This window comes from Choloepus didactylus, chromosome 2 (genome assembly GCF_015220235.1).
Source record: "Choloepus didactylus isolate mChoDid1 chromosome 2, mChoDid1.pri, whole genome shotgun sequence".
Taxonomy (NCBI): Eukaryota; Metazoa; Chordata; class Mammalia; order Pilosa; family Megalonychidae; genus Choloepus; species Choloepus didactylus.
In genome coordinates this window covers 107,088,129-107,103,802 of record NC_051308.1, presented here as the reverse complement: position 1 = coordinate 107,103,802, position 15,674 = coordinate 107,088,129, and the positions used below count along the sequence as shown (strand labels likewise).

Below are 15,674 nucleotides of genomic sequence, written 5' to 3'. Positions count from 1 at the left end.
TATAAAATCTCATATTTACAGATATCTCCTATTGATTCCGTTTCCCTAGAGAACCCTGACTAATGCAGCTTGGTACCAGAAGTGGTTCTTGAGAAGCAGAATCTTAAAATGGGCTTTTACAATTGGTTTTCTATTGTGATTAGATTCTAATGACTCTATTTCCAATAACCAAGATAGTACTGACAGTCCATGGCATGAGTTGACAATGGAGATACACAAAACATCACCATTTGATTATCTTAATCATGCTCTTGTATGAGGCAAGGCTCTGGGTGACAGTGTTTTTGACACCTTAACAGAGTTTTGTGGAGTTAAGGAATATAATTATGTTGGTTGGTTGTTCTTAGATATGCTGGGTACATTTATAAGAGAAAGGGATGAACTGAAGTCTTCAAATTTGCAACTTAAATACCATATCACAGATGTAAATGTTTCTATGTGTGCTCTGAAAGAAAACCTTATTTCCTGTGGCCATAGACTTGAGACTTCTGAAAACCAGACCCAGAGTCTCATTGTGTGAGTAGCAGATTTACAACATAAACCAAAATCTCAACCTCACAGGGTGTCTTCTGTTAAAGTAAAGGAATTATTTGGAAAAGAATGGGATCCTGAAATTTGGGATGGGGAAATACTGGTTGATAAAGATGACTGTGAGCACATTGGAACTCTGGATTCTGCAGAGGCTTTGCTAGATATTCCTGTAATGGTCTGCCCTGAGGAAATGGCCTTTCTACCTCCAGCCTGCCCTGAGGTAAGAGCCACCCAATCTCCAGCCTGCCCTGAGGAGATAGCTACCCAACCTCCAGCCTGCCTTGAGGAAACAGCTTCCCAACCTCCAATGTGCCCTAAGAAGCCTGCCATCCAACCTCTGCCTAAAGAGATTAACCCTTCAGGGCCTGCTGAACCTGTAATCACCTCCCCTGGGGAAACAACCCTCACTCCTCTGTCTGGAGAGATTAATTCTGTTTCACCAGATGAAACAGGGCAATGGAATGCCCTGAGGTTATTGGCTTCAAGGATACTTCAAATTCTTTTCATGACCCACACCCACCATTCTTTTCTTCCAGGCCTATAACTAGATTAAAGTCCAACAGGCTCCAAAGGGTGAGGTACAAAGTGTGACCCATGAGGAAGTACACTATACTCCAAAAGAACTACATGAGTTTTCCAATTCATATAGACAGAAATCAGGGGAATACGTGGGGGAATGGATATTGAGGGTGTAGGATAATGGTGAAAGGAATATAAAGTTGGATCAGACTGAATTTATTGATATGGGCCCACTAAGCAGAGACTCTGCATTCATTGTTGTAGCTCAAGAGGTTAGAAAATATGCTGGTTTGGATGTATTATGTCCCCCCAAATCCCATTATCTTTGATGCAGTCTTGTGTGGGCAGGAAACATATTGGTGTTGATTGGGTTGGAGACTTTTGATTGGATGTTTCCATGGAGATGTGATCACTCAACTCTGGGTGAGATCTTTCATTGGATAATTTCCATGGAGGTGTGGCTCCACCCATTCAGCGTGGGCCTTGATTAGTTTACTGGAGCACTATATAAGCTCAGACAGAAGGAGCGAGCTTGCTACAGCCAAGAGGGACACTTCGAAGAATGCACAGGAGCTGAGAGAGGAGCCACAGATGAGAGACAGTTTGAAGATGACTGTTGAAAGTGGACTCTTGCTCTGGAGAAGCTAAGAGAGGACAAATGCCCCAAGAGCAACTGAGAGTGACATTTTGAACAGGAGCTATGGCCTAGAGAGGAACAACCCAGAAGAAAGCCATTTTGAACCCAGAACTTGGAGCAGATGCCAGCCACGTGCCTTCCTGGCTAACAGAGGTTTTCCAGACACCATTGGCCATCCTCCAGTGAAGGTACCTGATTGCTGATGTGTTACCTTGGACACTTTATGGCCTTAAGATTGTAACTGTGTAACCAAATAAACCCCCTTTTATAAAAGCCAATCCATCTCTGGTGTTTTGCATTCTGACAGCATTAGCAAACTAGAACATAAAGGGTGCCAATTGTTTGGATGGTAGGCTGAAACATAGATCAAAAGGTGGCTGATATTACCTGAGGTCAAAATGCCAGATTTGCCCTGGTATAATGTAAATGAGGGGATCCAAAAGCTTAGAGATATTGGAATGTTAGAGTGGATTTATCATGGAAGATCTGCTCATATACCCCAAGAATGTCCAGAGGACACACCTTTTACCAGGACTGTGTGGAATAAGTTTGTGAGACTAGCTCTCTCATCCTTGAAGAGCCCTGTAGTTGCCCTTCTCTGTAGGTCAGATATTACTGTGGGGACTGCTGTCACTGAGCTGTAATCCTTAAACACAATGGAAATAATCAGATCCCAAGTTAGCAGAAGCCATGTGACAGCAGTTAATTGCCAAAAACAAGGTGGGTGTGGCTACCATAATGGACAGCAGGCTCAAAGCAGCTGTCTAAATAATCTGACTCACAGAGACTTATGGCATTGGATAGTAGATCATGGGATACTTAGAGGGAAAATAGATGGACAAACTACTATACTCTTGCTTGATCTGTATAAGCAGAACACTATGTCAAGTAAACAAATGTCTAACTTGAATTACAAAAGACAGAGGGTCACAGCCTCTTAATCAATTCCCAGACTTAAGACAGTTTACAGACCCAGAGCCCCTTGAATGAGGGGAAAGCTGGGTACCTTTGGGGAAGGGCACCATTATACTGCTGTTCTAGTTTGCTAATGCTGCCAGAATGCAAAACACCAGAGACGGATTGGCTTTTATAAAAGGGGATTTATTTGGTTACACAGTTACAGTCTTTTGGCCATAAAGTGTCCAAGGTAACACATCAGCAATCGGGTACCTTCACTGGAGGATGGCCAATGGTGTCTGGAAAACCTCTGTTAGCTGGGAAGGCACGTGGCTGGCATCTGCTCTAAAGTTCTGGTTTCAAAATGCCTTTCTCCCAGGACGTTTCTCTCTAGGCTGCAGCTCCTCAAAAATGTCACTCTCAGTTGCTCTTGGGGCATTTTTCCTCTCTTAGCTTCTCCAGAGCAAAAGTCTGCTTTCAATGGCTGTCTTAAAACTGTCTCTCAGCTGCAGTTACTCTCTCAGCTTCTGTGCATTCTTCAGAGTGTCCCACTTGGCTGTAGCTCCTCTTCAAAATGTCACTCGCAGCTGCACTGTATTCCTTCTGTTTGTCAGCTCATTTATATGGCTCCAGTGATTTAATGTAGACCCACCCTGAATGAGTGGGGTAACACCTCCAGGGAAATTACCCAATCAGAGTCATCACACACAGTTGGGTGGGGCACATCTCCACAGAAACACTCAAAGAATTACAATCTAATCAACACTGATACTCTGCCCACACAAAATTACATCAAAGATAATGGTGTTTTGGGGAACATAATACATTCAAACCAGCACATTCCACCCCCTGGACCCCAAAATGACATGATCTTTCTATAAACAAAATACATTTATCCCATCACAATATCACAAAAGCTTAAATCATTTCAGTAACAATAGTTAAGTACAAGTTCCCATTAAATCAGTTATTAGGTGTGGTCTGTCCAAAAGCAAAATTCCCCTCTGACTGTGGACCTGTAAACTTAGAACAAGTTATATGCTTCCAATATACAAAGGAGGGGTGGTCATAGGATAAACATTCCCATTGCCATAAGGAGAAACTGAAAGGTAAACAGGGTTCACAGGACCAAAACAGTTCCTAAAACCCACAGGACAAACTCCATTAGATTTCAAAGTCAGAGTCATTTACAGAATGACATTGCATCCTTGGGGCTTGAGAGAGTGGGACTCTAACACTTCCTAAGGCCTTTTTGGCAGCCCTTTCCTCTCCAAATGCTGAGGTGAGTTCTCCAACATATCCACACATTGGGGAGACCACCTTCTTGGCCCCACCCTCCTCAAATATCGGGGCTGCACCTAGATTCCCTTCCATCTCTGGGGTACATGCTCAACCCCTTCAGAACAGTAGGGTGGCAGCCAGGATCTCCCCAATTCCCTGGGAATGTGCTCCACCCTCTTTGGGGCCTGAGGTGGCAAAACTCTTCTGGAGCATCAAGGTGGAAGGCCCACTATCGACCTCTGGGGCAAACTCCCCCTTTCCATGCATGTGTGCCACTCCTCTCTCCCAGCCCAAGGCCTCTTGACTGCAGACCTCAACCTCCATGGCTCTGTCTTTTAAGATATTTTTCCTTCAATTTGTTCCTTGTCTGTCTACTCCAGTTCAGACCGGCAATGGCTCTGTCTGTAAAGATCTCGCAAAAATTCTGTTGGCTTCGCATGAAGCACACAGGGTTCAAAGGCATCAGACAATATGGCTTTTCGAAAATCCTTTCTGAATAATTCCATCTCCAATCTTGGCTTGTACTGAAATGGCAGCTGGGTTCCATGTTTGGTTGCATCCTCATGTTGGGCTATAGCTTCTGGGGATCCCTCCGGAATCCCAGAATTTTTCAAGCCATAAATTTCTGGTTTCTTTGAAACCAAGGGTTCATTTCTCAGCTTATCTCTGTCCACTCACATTTTACTGTAAGCTGAAAGTAAAAGCCAGGCTACTACTTCTATATTTTGCTTGGAGATCTCATCAGCTAAATATTCCAGGTCATTGCTTTTAAATTCTGCTGTCCATCCAACACCAGGACTCAATTTTGGCAAGTTCTCTGCCACTTTAAAACAAGGTTCACCTTCCTTCCAGTTTTCAACAACACATTCATCATTTCTGCTCAAGGCCTCATCAGAAGTATCTTTAGAGTCCATATTTCCACAAACAATCTCTTCAAAGTAGTTTAGGCCTTTTCTGTCAAACTCCTCACAATTCTTCCAGAATCTTCCCCTTATCCATTTAAAAAGCCATTCCAACATGTTTGGTTTTTGCAAACTCAGCAGCACCCCACTTCTCTGGTACCAAACTCTGTTCTAGTTTGCTAATACTGCTGTAATGCAAAACACCAGAGATGGATTGGCTTTTATAAAAGGGGGTTTATTTGGTTACACAGTTACAGTCTTTAGGCCATAGAGTGTCCAAGGTAACATATCAGCAATTGGGTACCTTCACTGGAGGATGGCCAATGGTGTCCGGAAAACCTCTGTTAGCCAGGAAGACATGTGGCTGGTGTCTGCTCCAAAGTTCTGGGTTCAAAAGGCTTTCTCCCAGGACATTCCTCTCTAAGCTTCAGTTCCTCAAAAATGTCACTCTCATTTTCTCTTGGGGCATTTTTCCTCTCTTAGCTTCTCCAGAGCAAAAGTCTGCTGTCAATGGCTGTCTTCAAACTGTCTCTCAGCTGCAGCTACTCTCAGCTTCTGTACAGTCTTCAAAGTGTTCCACTTGGCTGTAGCTCCTCTTCAAAATGTCACTCTCAGCTGCACTGTGTTCCTTCTGTTTGTCAGCTCATTTATATGGCTCCAGTGATTTAATGTAGACCCACCCTGAATGGGTGGGGTAACACCTCCAGGGAAATTATCCAATCAGAGTCATCACACACAGTCGGGTGGGGTGCATCTCCACAGAAACACTCAAAGAATTACAATCTGATCAACACTGATACTCTGCCCACACAAAATTACATTAAAGATAATGGTGTTTTGGGGGACATAATACATTCAAACCAGCACAACTGCCAAAAACTTATACTGTTAAATTTCCTCCCAGCCTTCCCCAGGAGGCCCTATGGCCTTTTACCAGGGTAGCCATTCAGGGAAAAGGAAATGATCACATATTTGGGGGATTACTAGACACTGGCTCAGAAGTGACATTAATCCCAGGAGACCCAAAACATCACTCTGGTCCACCAAAGTAGGGGTTTATGGAGGTCAGGTGATCAATGGAGTTTTTCTCAGGTCCATCTCACAGGGGATCCAGTGGGCTCCTGGACCCTTTCTGTGCTTATTTCTCCAATTTCAGAATGCGTAATTGGAATAGGCATACTCAGCAACTGGCAGAATCCCCACATTGGTTCCTTGACTAGTGCAGTGATGGTATTATGATAGGAAAGGCCAATTGGAAGCCACTAGAACAGTCCCTGCCTAACAAAATATTAAATCAGAAGCAATACAGGATTTCTTGAGGTATTGCTGAGATTGATGCTACTCTTAAGGATTTGACAGATGCAGGGGTAGTGATTCCCACCACATCCCCATTCAACTCTATTTGGCCTGTGCAGAAAAGAGATGGGTCTTGGAGGATGACAGGGGATTATCATAAACTTAACCAGGTGGTGACTCCAATTGCAGCTGCTGTTCCAGATGTAGTATCATTGCTTGAGGAAATCAACACACCCCCTGGTACCTGGTATGTAGCTATTGATTTGGCAAATACTTTTAATTCAATAGCTGTTAGCAAGGACCACCAGAAGCCATTTGCTTTCAGCTGGCAAGGCCAGCAGTATACCTTCACTGTCCTACCTCAGTGGTATATCAACTCTAGCTCTATGTCATAATCTTGTCTACAGGGACCTTGATCATTTCTCCCTCCTATAAGACATCACACTAATCCATTATATTGATGGTATGTCCATTGGACCTAGTGAGCAAGAAGTATGAACTAGATTTATTGGTAAGGCATTTTTATGTCAGAGGATGGGAGATAAATCCAACAAAAATAAGGGGTCTTCCACCTCAGTAAAATTTCTAGATATCCACTGGTGTCGGGCATGCTGAGATATCCCTTTGATGGTGAAGGATAAACTGTTGCATCTGACCCATCTATGACCAAAAAAAGAAAACAAAAACAAAAACAAAAACAAAACCACAATGCCTAGTTGGCCACTTTGGATTTTGGAGACAACATATTTCTCATTCGAGTATGCTACTCTAGCCCATTTACTAAGTGAGCAGAAAAGCTTCTCATTTTGAGTGGGACCAGAAAAAGATGAGGCTCTGGGACAAATCCAGGCTGCTCTGTCACTTGGACCATATGATCCAGCTGATCTGATTGTGCTGGAAGTGTCAGTTGCAAATAGAGATGCTGTTTGGAGACTTTGGCAGGCTCCTATAGGAAAATCACAACACAGGCCTTTAGAATTTTGGAGTAAAGCTTTACCATCCTCTGCAGATAACTACTCTCCTTTTGAGAAACAGCCTTTGGCCTGCTATTGGGCCTTAGTAGAGACAGAATACTTAACCATGGGCCACCAAGTTACCATGAGACCTGATTTATCTATCATGAGTTGTCTGACCTGCCAAGCTATAAAGTTGGGTGTGCACAGCAGCACTCCATCATAGAATGGAAATGGTATATATGAGATAGGGCTTGAGCAGGTCCTGAAGGCACAAGTAAGTTACATGAGGAAGTGGCCCAAATGCCCATGGCCCCCACTCCTGCCACATTATCTTCTCTTTCCCAGCCCACAGCTATGGCCTCTTGGGGGAGTTCCTTACAATTAGTTGATTGAGGAAGAGAAAACTCGGGCTGGTATACAGATAGTTCTGCACAATATGCAGGTACCACCCAAAAGTGGACAGCTGCAGCATTGCAGCCCCTTTCTGGGATGTCTCTGAAGGACACTGGTGAGGGAAAATCCTCCCAGTGGGCAGAACTTTGAGCAGTGTACCTGGCCGGAGGTATGTTTATATACTGATTCATGGGTTGTTGCTAATGGTTTGGCTGAATGATCAGGGACTTGGAAGGAACATGATTGGAAAATATGTGACAAAAAAGTCTTGGGAGAGGTATGTGGAGAGACCTTTTTCAGTGGGCAAAAACATGAAGATATTTGTGTCACCCAGTAGGTGATTTCAGCAGAGGAGGATTTTAGTAATCAAGTGGATAAGATGACCCATTCTGTGGACACCAGTCAACCTTTTGCCCCAGCCACTCCAATGCTCTCATGAACAAAGTGGTCATGGTGGCAGGGATAGATGTTATGCATGAACTCAGTAATATGGACTTCTACTCACCAAGGCTGACCTGGCCGCAGCCATTGCTGAGTGCCCAATATGCCAGCAGCAGAGACCCACACTCAGTCCCTGATATGGCACCATTCCCTGAGGTGTTCAGCCTGCTACCTGGTGGCAGGTTGATTACATTGGACCACTTCCATGAAGGAAGGGGCAACAATTTGTTCTTACTGGAATAGATACATACTCTTGATATGGGTTTTCTTCCATGCATGCAATGCTTCTGCCAAAATTACCATCTGTGTGCTTACAGAATGCCTTACCCACCATTATGGTATTCCACACAGCATTGTTTTTGATCAAGGAACCCACTTCACAGCAAATGAAGTGAGAGACTAGGCACATGCTCATGGAATTCACTGGTCTTACCATATTCCCCATCATCCAGAGGCAGCTAGGTTGATAGAACAGTGGAATGGCCTACTAACTGCACCAACTAGGTGGCAATACCTTGCAGGGTTGGGGCAGTGTTCTCCAGGAGGCTGTGTATGTTCTGAATCAGTGTTCACTCTATGGTGCTGTTTCTCCCAGAGCCAGGATTCAGGGGTTCAGGAATCAAGGGGTGAAAATGGGAGTGGCACCACTCACTATCACTCTTAGTGATCCACTAGGAAATTTTTTGCTTCCTGTCCCTGCAATCTTAAGCTCTGCTGATCTATAAGTTTTAGTTCCAAAAGGAGGAGTGCTTCCACCAGGAGACACAACAATAATTCCATTGAACTGGAAGTTAAGACTGCTACCTGGCCACTTTGCACTTCTCAAGCCTCTGAATCAACAAGAAAGGAAGGGGATTACTGTACTGGCTGGAGTGATTGATACTGACTATCAAGGGGAAATAGGACTGCAACTACACAATAGATGTAAAGAAGAGTCTTCCTGGAATACAGGAGATTCCCTAGGGTGTCTCTTAGTACCACCATGCCCTGTGATTAAAGTCAATGGAAAACTGCAACAGACCAAGGCAGGACTAGCAATGGCACAGAAACGTTCACCTCACCAGGCAAAGAACCATGGCCAGCTGAAGTGCTTGCTGAGGGTAAAGGGGACATGGAATGGGTAGTGGAAGAAGGTAGTGATAAATATGAACTATGATCACATAACCATTTACAGAAACAAGTACTGTGATGGCATGAATAGTTCCTCCTTGTTTTATGCGTTTGTATTTGTATATTAAGCAAATACCTTTGTTTTCTTCTCTATCTTATCCCCTTAACATGTGACATAAATTTTATAGTTCATTTCAGAGTATTGGAATTATAGGATATCAAGTTTAAGAGTGAATATTATCCACAGTCTTGCACCCTATTCTGGAGAAATTTAGTGTGTTTCTGGTTGCATGTAGGCAGCTGAGTATTGTTAGGTGAAACATATGTTTGTTATTGTGTTCTATTTAGAGATTAAGTATGGTTAATGTGATGTGTATAGCTGCCAAGTTGACAAGGTGTGGTATGTGATGGTTAGGTTCATGTGTCAGCTTGGCCAGGTGATGGTGTCCACTTGTCTGGTCAAACAAGCTGTGGCCTAACCATTACTGCAAGGACAGTTGATTGCATCTGTGGCTAATTACATCAATGAAGGGAGTGTCTTCCACAATGAGAGAATTCAATCAGCTGGATTTAACCCATCAGTTGAAGATGATTAAGGGAGAAGGAAGAGAACTTTTACTTCTTCAGCCAGACGGCCTCCCCCTGGGAATTCATTGAAGACTCTCATTGGAGTGCCAGGTTGCAGCCCTCCCTATGGAATTTCTTCTTCTTCAGCCAGCCAGCCTCCCCTGGGGAGTTCATCGCAGACCTTCATTGGAGCTGCCAGCTTGCTGCATGACCTATGGAATTTTGACTTGTGTCTCCTGCCCTACAATACTTGGATTCATGCATCCCCACAGTTGCATGAGACACTTTTATAAAATCTCATATTTACAGATATTTCTTTTGATTCTGTGTCCCTAGAGAACCCTGACTAATACAAACCCCTTATATTTGCAATAACAAGTATTTCTTCTGATTTCTTGGCTTAACCCTAACAATTAGAGCTTCTCACATACCAGACATAACAGAAGATAATACTAAGTAGCATGCATGGGTAAGCCATTTTATGCATTTTCCATAATATGGAGAGGGACAGAATGCTCAGCATAAGACAGTGAATGATAAGGGTGGTGCTTTGGTAGAGATTATGGATCAATAGAGAAGAGTTAGGGAGATCTGAAGTCTCTATGTAGGGTTGGTGGAGGGAGTACAATGCTGGCAGCTTAGAAGAAAGATTTGGGAACAAATACCTAACAGTAATATTTGGAGTGAAATGTGGTGTATTTAATGATATACTATATCACTTTTATATCTCTTGGGATTGTTTTACTAAATGCTTTTTTTGAAAATAATTTTTTTGTGTGGATGGATATTGGTTTAAATAAGAAACAGGAAACAGCTAATAGGTTCACTTCTGTGAGCTTAAAGTTGGATTGTCAATACATGAGAAATATAGGTCCTGGAAGTTGATGGGAGCTATCTCCTTACTTGTGATTGATCTGCTCAATGTCAAAAGGTATCCTATGAAATCAGTCCTAATTTACAAAATCAGCCCGATAGATTACATGTTTGATGTTAGTGCTATTATACTGTATTATGGCAGGTCACAGAAATTCCCTAATTCTGCCTCGATTTAGACTTTTCTCTTTCCTATATGTATTCCATATAAATATTATATACATATATATATAAATTATTAAATGGGAAACAAAAATTGCAATTTATTATTATTGGATAAGTTTATGCCTCAAATGCACGTGCAGAGTTTTCTGTAAACTCAGTTGGAACACGTGGTCAAATTCAAAGACTTAACGGACTTTGCTCTCTCACTAAAGCCAACCCAAAATCTAAAGTTCTTACAACTCTCCAGAAAGTTGCATGCAACTAGAGAAGACAGCTAAGGGTGTCTGTGGGTGTGGGTGTGGCTGTGAAAAGAGGAATAGGGAGAACAAGATGTTCCATCCTAACCTGTGGGAGCAGGCCCAAGGTCAACTTAATGTTTCATCATATGTTAAAAACAAAGGAAAAATAAAATGTCAGAAAGTCATTTGGACTTGCATGACCTTTTAACACACAGTGATCCTGCCCATTGTCTATGTTTTGGCATCTGACCCCAAAATAGTAGTATTCATAACTCTTGGAAAGGAACAAAGAGAAAAGAGCTTTTCCTATTCTACTTCCTCCAACATATACATTGTATTAGGATAGGTGTTGAACTACCTGGTATGATTTATCTTATGGCTAAGATTTTTTTCACAAATGCCAGACTGCTTAATTGTCTATCATTAAAATTCATATTTATGCATTCTACTTTCTATTAATTAAAAAAGTCATAACCTTTTGCAAGGGGCCATGTGAGAGCATTGTAGGATCATCAATAAAGAGAGCAGATGATGTGGCTCCATATCAGTTCTACTCACCAGCAGGCACGTTGTTTTAATTCTCTGAGAGCCAGTTTCCTCATATGTAAATGATGGATCATAATATATACTTCCCATGGGTGCTCCACAGTGCAAGCAAAGTAACATTTATAAACAGTAGCACATACTGCAGGCATAACAAATAGCAAGGCCAACACCTCACAATAAAAGAGAACCTGTGAATAAAACATTCCTTTTTTTCCCTCTTCCCTCAACCCTTAGAATGTTTTCTTTAGTAAAAGATGAATGGGAGAAAGGGAAAAAAATTAGAAACAAATGATTCAGTTAGGAAATATTTATTAACAGGTGGGTCTTGAAAAATAATCTGAAGTGAACAGGCAGCTCTCTCCATGGAGCTCCCTGTTTGCTCTTCTGTGGGAAGGAGAGATAACGAAAGTGTATAATTCAAGCTCTGGCCTAAAACAAATGTGCAGACTTCTGAGTTGCAGGGAGACCAGAGACTGTTAACTCTTTATGCAGGGTTTTCCATTAGGTGCATGTTCAATGAAGTGGATTTAAGCTCTGCTCATCTTTCTTGCCACTCTGTATGATATTAGGTCTTCTCTTTAATGCATGTCCTGTGAAGGCTGACCAAGCTTAGGTTGTTGCCAGTGAATAAATAATTAGAAAGAATCAGCTCCTATTGGTATATTAGAAATCAGAAATGGATAACATATATATCATTTCCTCACTTGAAAATTAATTGTATATCACTTATGCACTAAAAATTGTGACAGGTACTTTACAAACATTATCTCAATTAAAAATTGTGACATGACTGTAATGAAAGATTGAGATTTACAAAAACCAACTGAAAGAGAGCAATCTAAAGACAGTTTTTGCCTGGGTACCTATTACAGAGTCAAGCCTGTGCAATTTTTGGAGGGTTCATTTCTAGACTGGCTGAGTTTGAGTGATGGTATTTGCTAGAACCTAGAATTCTGAACACCTAAATTATTTCTGTAATAAACATCCATTGTTTTCCCCTTAATTGAAAAACCATCAATGAGCAATAATTCATGTGACCACGGGAAGAACATTTGCTTTCCTGCATTTTATATTTGAGGAGAAAGGAGAAATGATCTTATGTTCCTGAATACTCTTCCCAGTTGCCAGATCATTTTTATTCTGGGAATTTTGCCCTTTATATCTTGTGCTTTACTGTTTGGAAAGAGCAGTATCCAGATTAATGTTGTAGCTAGGAAATTATTCTTCCCACAACTCTATGAAGAGCTGACTTAAACTCTTTATTTCTCAAGCTGTAAATCATTGGATTGAACAATGGAGTTAGGATAGTGTAGGTCACTGATATCGGAGCATCCCGACTTGAGGAATAGTTGGACTTGGGCCTTAAGTAGATAAAAGAGGCAAAGCCATAGTGGACAGTGACAATAATAAGGTGAGACGCACAAGTGGAGAAGGCTTTGCACCTCCCCAATGTAGAAGGAAATTGGAGTATGGCAGAGATTATGCAAATATATGACACCAAGATCAACAACAGGGGGATAACCAGGACCAAAGCACAGAGCATGAAGATGACAATGTGACTTAAGCAATTATGGTGGGAGGCCACCTTAAGGACAGGGGAAATATCACAGAAGAAGTGATGGAGCTGGTTGGAGGAATGGAAGGGCAGATGAAATACCAGGGATGTGATGACCTGAGCAACAGTAAAGCCACAGGCACAGGCAGCAGCCACTAGTCCCACGCACACTCCATGTCCCATGAGCACTGTGTAGCGCAGTGGGTTACAGATGGCCACGCAGCGATCATAACCCATGGCTGCCAGCAGGAAGGAGTGAGAGCAGCCAAGGAAGAGGAAGGTAAACATCTGGATGGCACAGCCCTGGAAGGAGATGGTCTTCTTCTGGGACAGCAGGTCAACCAGCATCTTGGGCACAATAACGAAGGTGTAGCAGGTCTCAGAGCAGGAGAGGACTGTGAGGAAGAAGTACATGGGGGTGTGAAGTGCTCTATCCAGAACAATGGTGGAAATGATGATGGCGTTGGTGCCCAGGGTGAACAGGTAGAGGAGCAGGAAGACAATGAAGAGCAGCTGCTGCAGCCTGACCAGAGATGAGAAGCCAAGGAAAACAAACTCCTTCACTACAGTCTCATTGACCAACTCCATAGAGAATATATTATCTGGGGACAATCCAAGAGAGATGAGGAGACAGTGCCAGGAAAAATCCCTTGAAAGAATAGAGTCACAGGAAATCAGTATCACAGAGCACGTGTTCTAAAATTTTGAGTTCTAAACTCATTATCCTACCTCCTTCCTGTTTCTCCAAGACATGAATAAGTATTTAAAATCAGGCAAAGTGTACATCCAACATTGAGCTTCCACATACTTCTAAGACCATGGCCAAAAGAAGTTCTTGATATTTCTCAGATTCAGCCATCCCTTCACCTCCATTCCCTGGATGAGGCTGTCAGTTTCTTTGCCTCTCACGCCTAGATTATCTTGCAACAGTTCTCCATTTCACTTTCTTGCTTTCACACTCAACCAAAGAATTATTTCCTGTGGTTGACAAATAAATCTTCTGGATATACCACATTTATCCATAACTCAACTAATCTTCAGTAGCTTTTCCTTATCATTCTCTTTGTACCTAAACTTCTACTTTAGTTTTAATCTCTCCATAACCTTGACCATACACTGTCCAACTCCGTTTGCTCTACTTACTTTCAGAAACCATCAGCTACAGCTTCTGACACCCTCATTATGCTGACTCTATATCTTTACTTTGATCCCAAAGTCTGTGAAAAGTTCTCCCCTTTTCCCTTCTGTGTATCTATCCCAGGATGGAATCCATCTATCCATCCTCTGATGCCCATTACTGTAGTTCTTCCTCCTTCAGGGAAAGCTTCAGCTTCCTTCAGAAATCTTTTCCCTCTTCATCACCCCCCTTAACTCCTAGTGATATCATATTATAGCTATCTTTTCCATCATCACTTTCCCATCCCTTCAATTTTTCTTTCCTCTGATACCATACTAATCATCTGAAATATAAATTGGGTCATATTGCTCCCCTCCTCAAAAATTTTACTCATGGCTACAGCATAAAGTTCAAACTCTTTAGCATGGTTTTTATTTTGGGACCCAAACTATGTTTCTAGGTTCTTTTATAGACTTCTATGAGATGCAAATATGTTATGTCTTTCTTTGCCTCTGCTCCTTGCTCATGGTAGTTTGTTTCCTTCTTTTATTCTCAAATATTTTACTGTTCTTCTGAAACCTCATTCAAATTCGCCTTTCTTTGGGAGAGTTCTTGGTAACTTCTGATAAAAAGATTTGTTTTTTTCTCAGAAATCATATAAGACATTACTTGCCAATTTTATTTAACATTTACTTAATTTTGAGATATTATATTGGATTGTTCTCACATCTCTTTTCTGTACTACTTTTGTGCACTTGAGGGTAAGATGTGAATTTTATCTTCACCTAAATTCTCCTCAGTGTTTAAAACCATACTAAGTACCTGTTCTGGTTTGCTAAAGCTGCTGAAAATGCAATGTACTAGAAATGGATTGGCTTTTACAATGAGGGTTTATCAGTTCACAAATTTAGAATTCTAAGGCCATGAGAATGTCCCAATTACAGCATCAGTAGGATGATACTTTCTCTGAAGAAAGCCCTTGGCATCTGGGGTTCCTCTGTCACATGGGAAGGCATGTGGCTGGAGTCTGCGGGACCTCTCCCAGAGTTAGCTTCTGGTTTCCATTGCTTTTTCCAAAATGTCTCTGAGCTTCTGTCTTCTCTCCTCTCTCTCAGTTCCTGTGCATCCTTGCTTGTTCTCCCAGGGCTTTTCTCTCTAAACATCTGGGGGTCCTCTATTAGCTTCTCCAGGGCAAACTCTGGATTTCAACTTCTCTCCTGGTTCTGGTTTCAACGATTGTCTCCAAAATGTCTCTGGGCATGTTCTCTCTAAGCATCTCTGGGTTCTCACTTAGCTTCTCTGGGGCAAACTCTGGGCTTTATCTCTTAGCTTAGCATCTCTAAACATCTTTCTGTCTGCCTCTGCAAACACCTGGGTCTGTGTGGGCTCTGAGCTCTCTCTCTCTCTCTCTTACCTTCTTAAGAACTCCAGTAAACAATTAAGACAAAACTTGAATGGGTGGGGTCACATCTCCCTGGCAATAATCTAATCAAAAGTCTTACCCACAATTAGACAGGTCACAACTCCATGGAAACAACCTAATCCTTGGATTCCACCCACAATAGGTCTGCCCCACAAGACTGGATTAAAAGAACATGGCTTTTGTAGGATACATGATACATTCAAACCAGTACAGTACCTAATAGCTT

General features: G+C 42.1%; 1 protein-coding gene across 1 annotated transcript; it reads right to left on the bottom strand.

The window, feature by feature from the left end:
- Positions 1–12,563: 12,563 nt before the first annotated feature.
- Positions 12,564–13,496, bottom strand: LOC119517143 (olfactory receptor 10K2). The gene has a single exon (XM_037813690.1). The coding sequence runs from the start codon at positions 13,494–13,496 to the stop codon at positions 12,564–12,566; it is 933 nt and encodes a 310-aa protein (XP_037669618.1).
- Between the last annotated feature and the right edge of the window lie 2,178 nt (positions 13,497–15,674).

Excerpts from the sequence above, each read along its gene's own strand:
- LOC119517143 (XM_037813690.1), bottom strand. The coding sequence starts at position 13,496 with ATGGAGTTGGTCAATGAGACTGTAGTGAAGGAGTTTGTTTTCCTTGGC.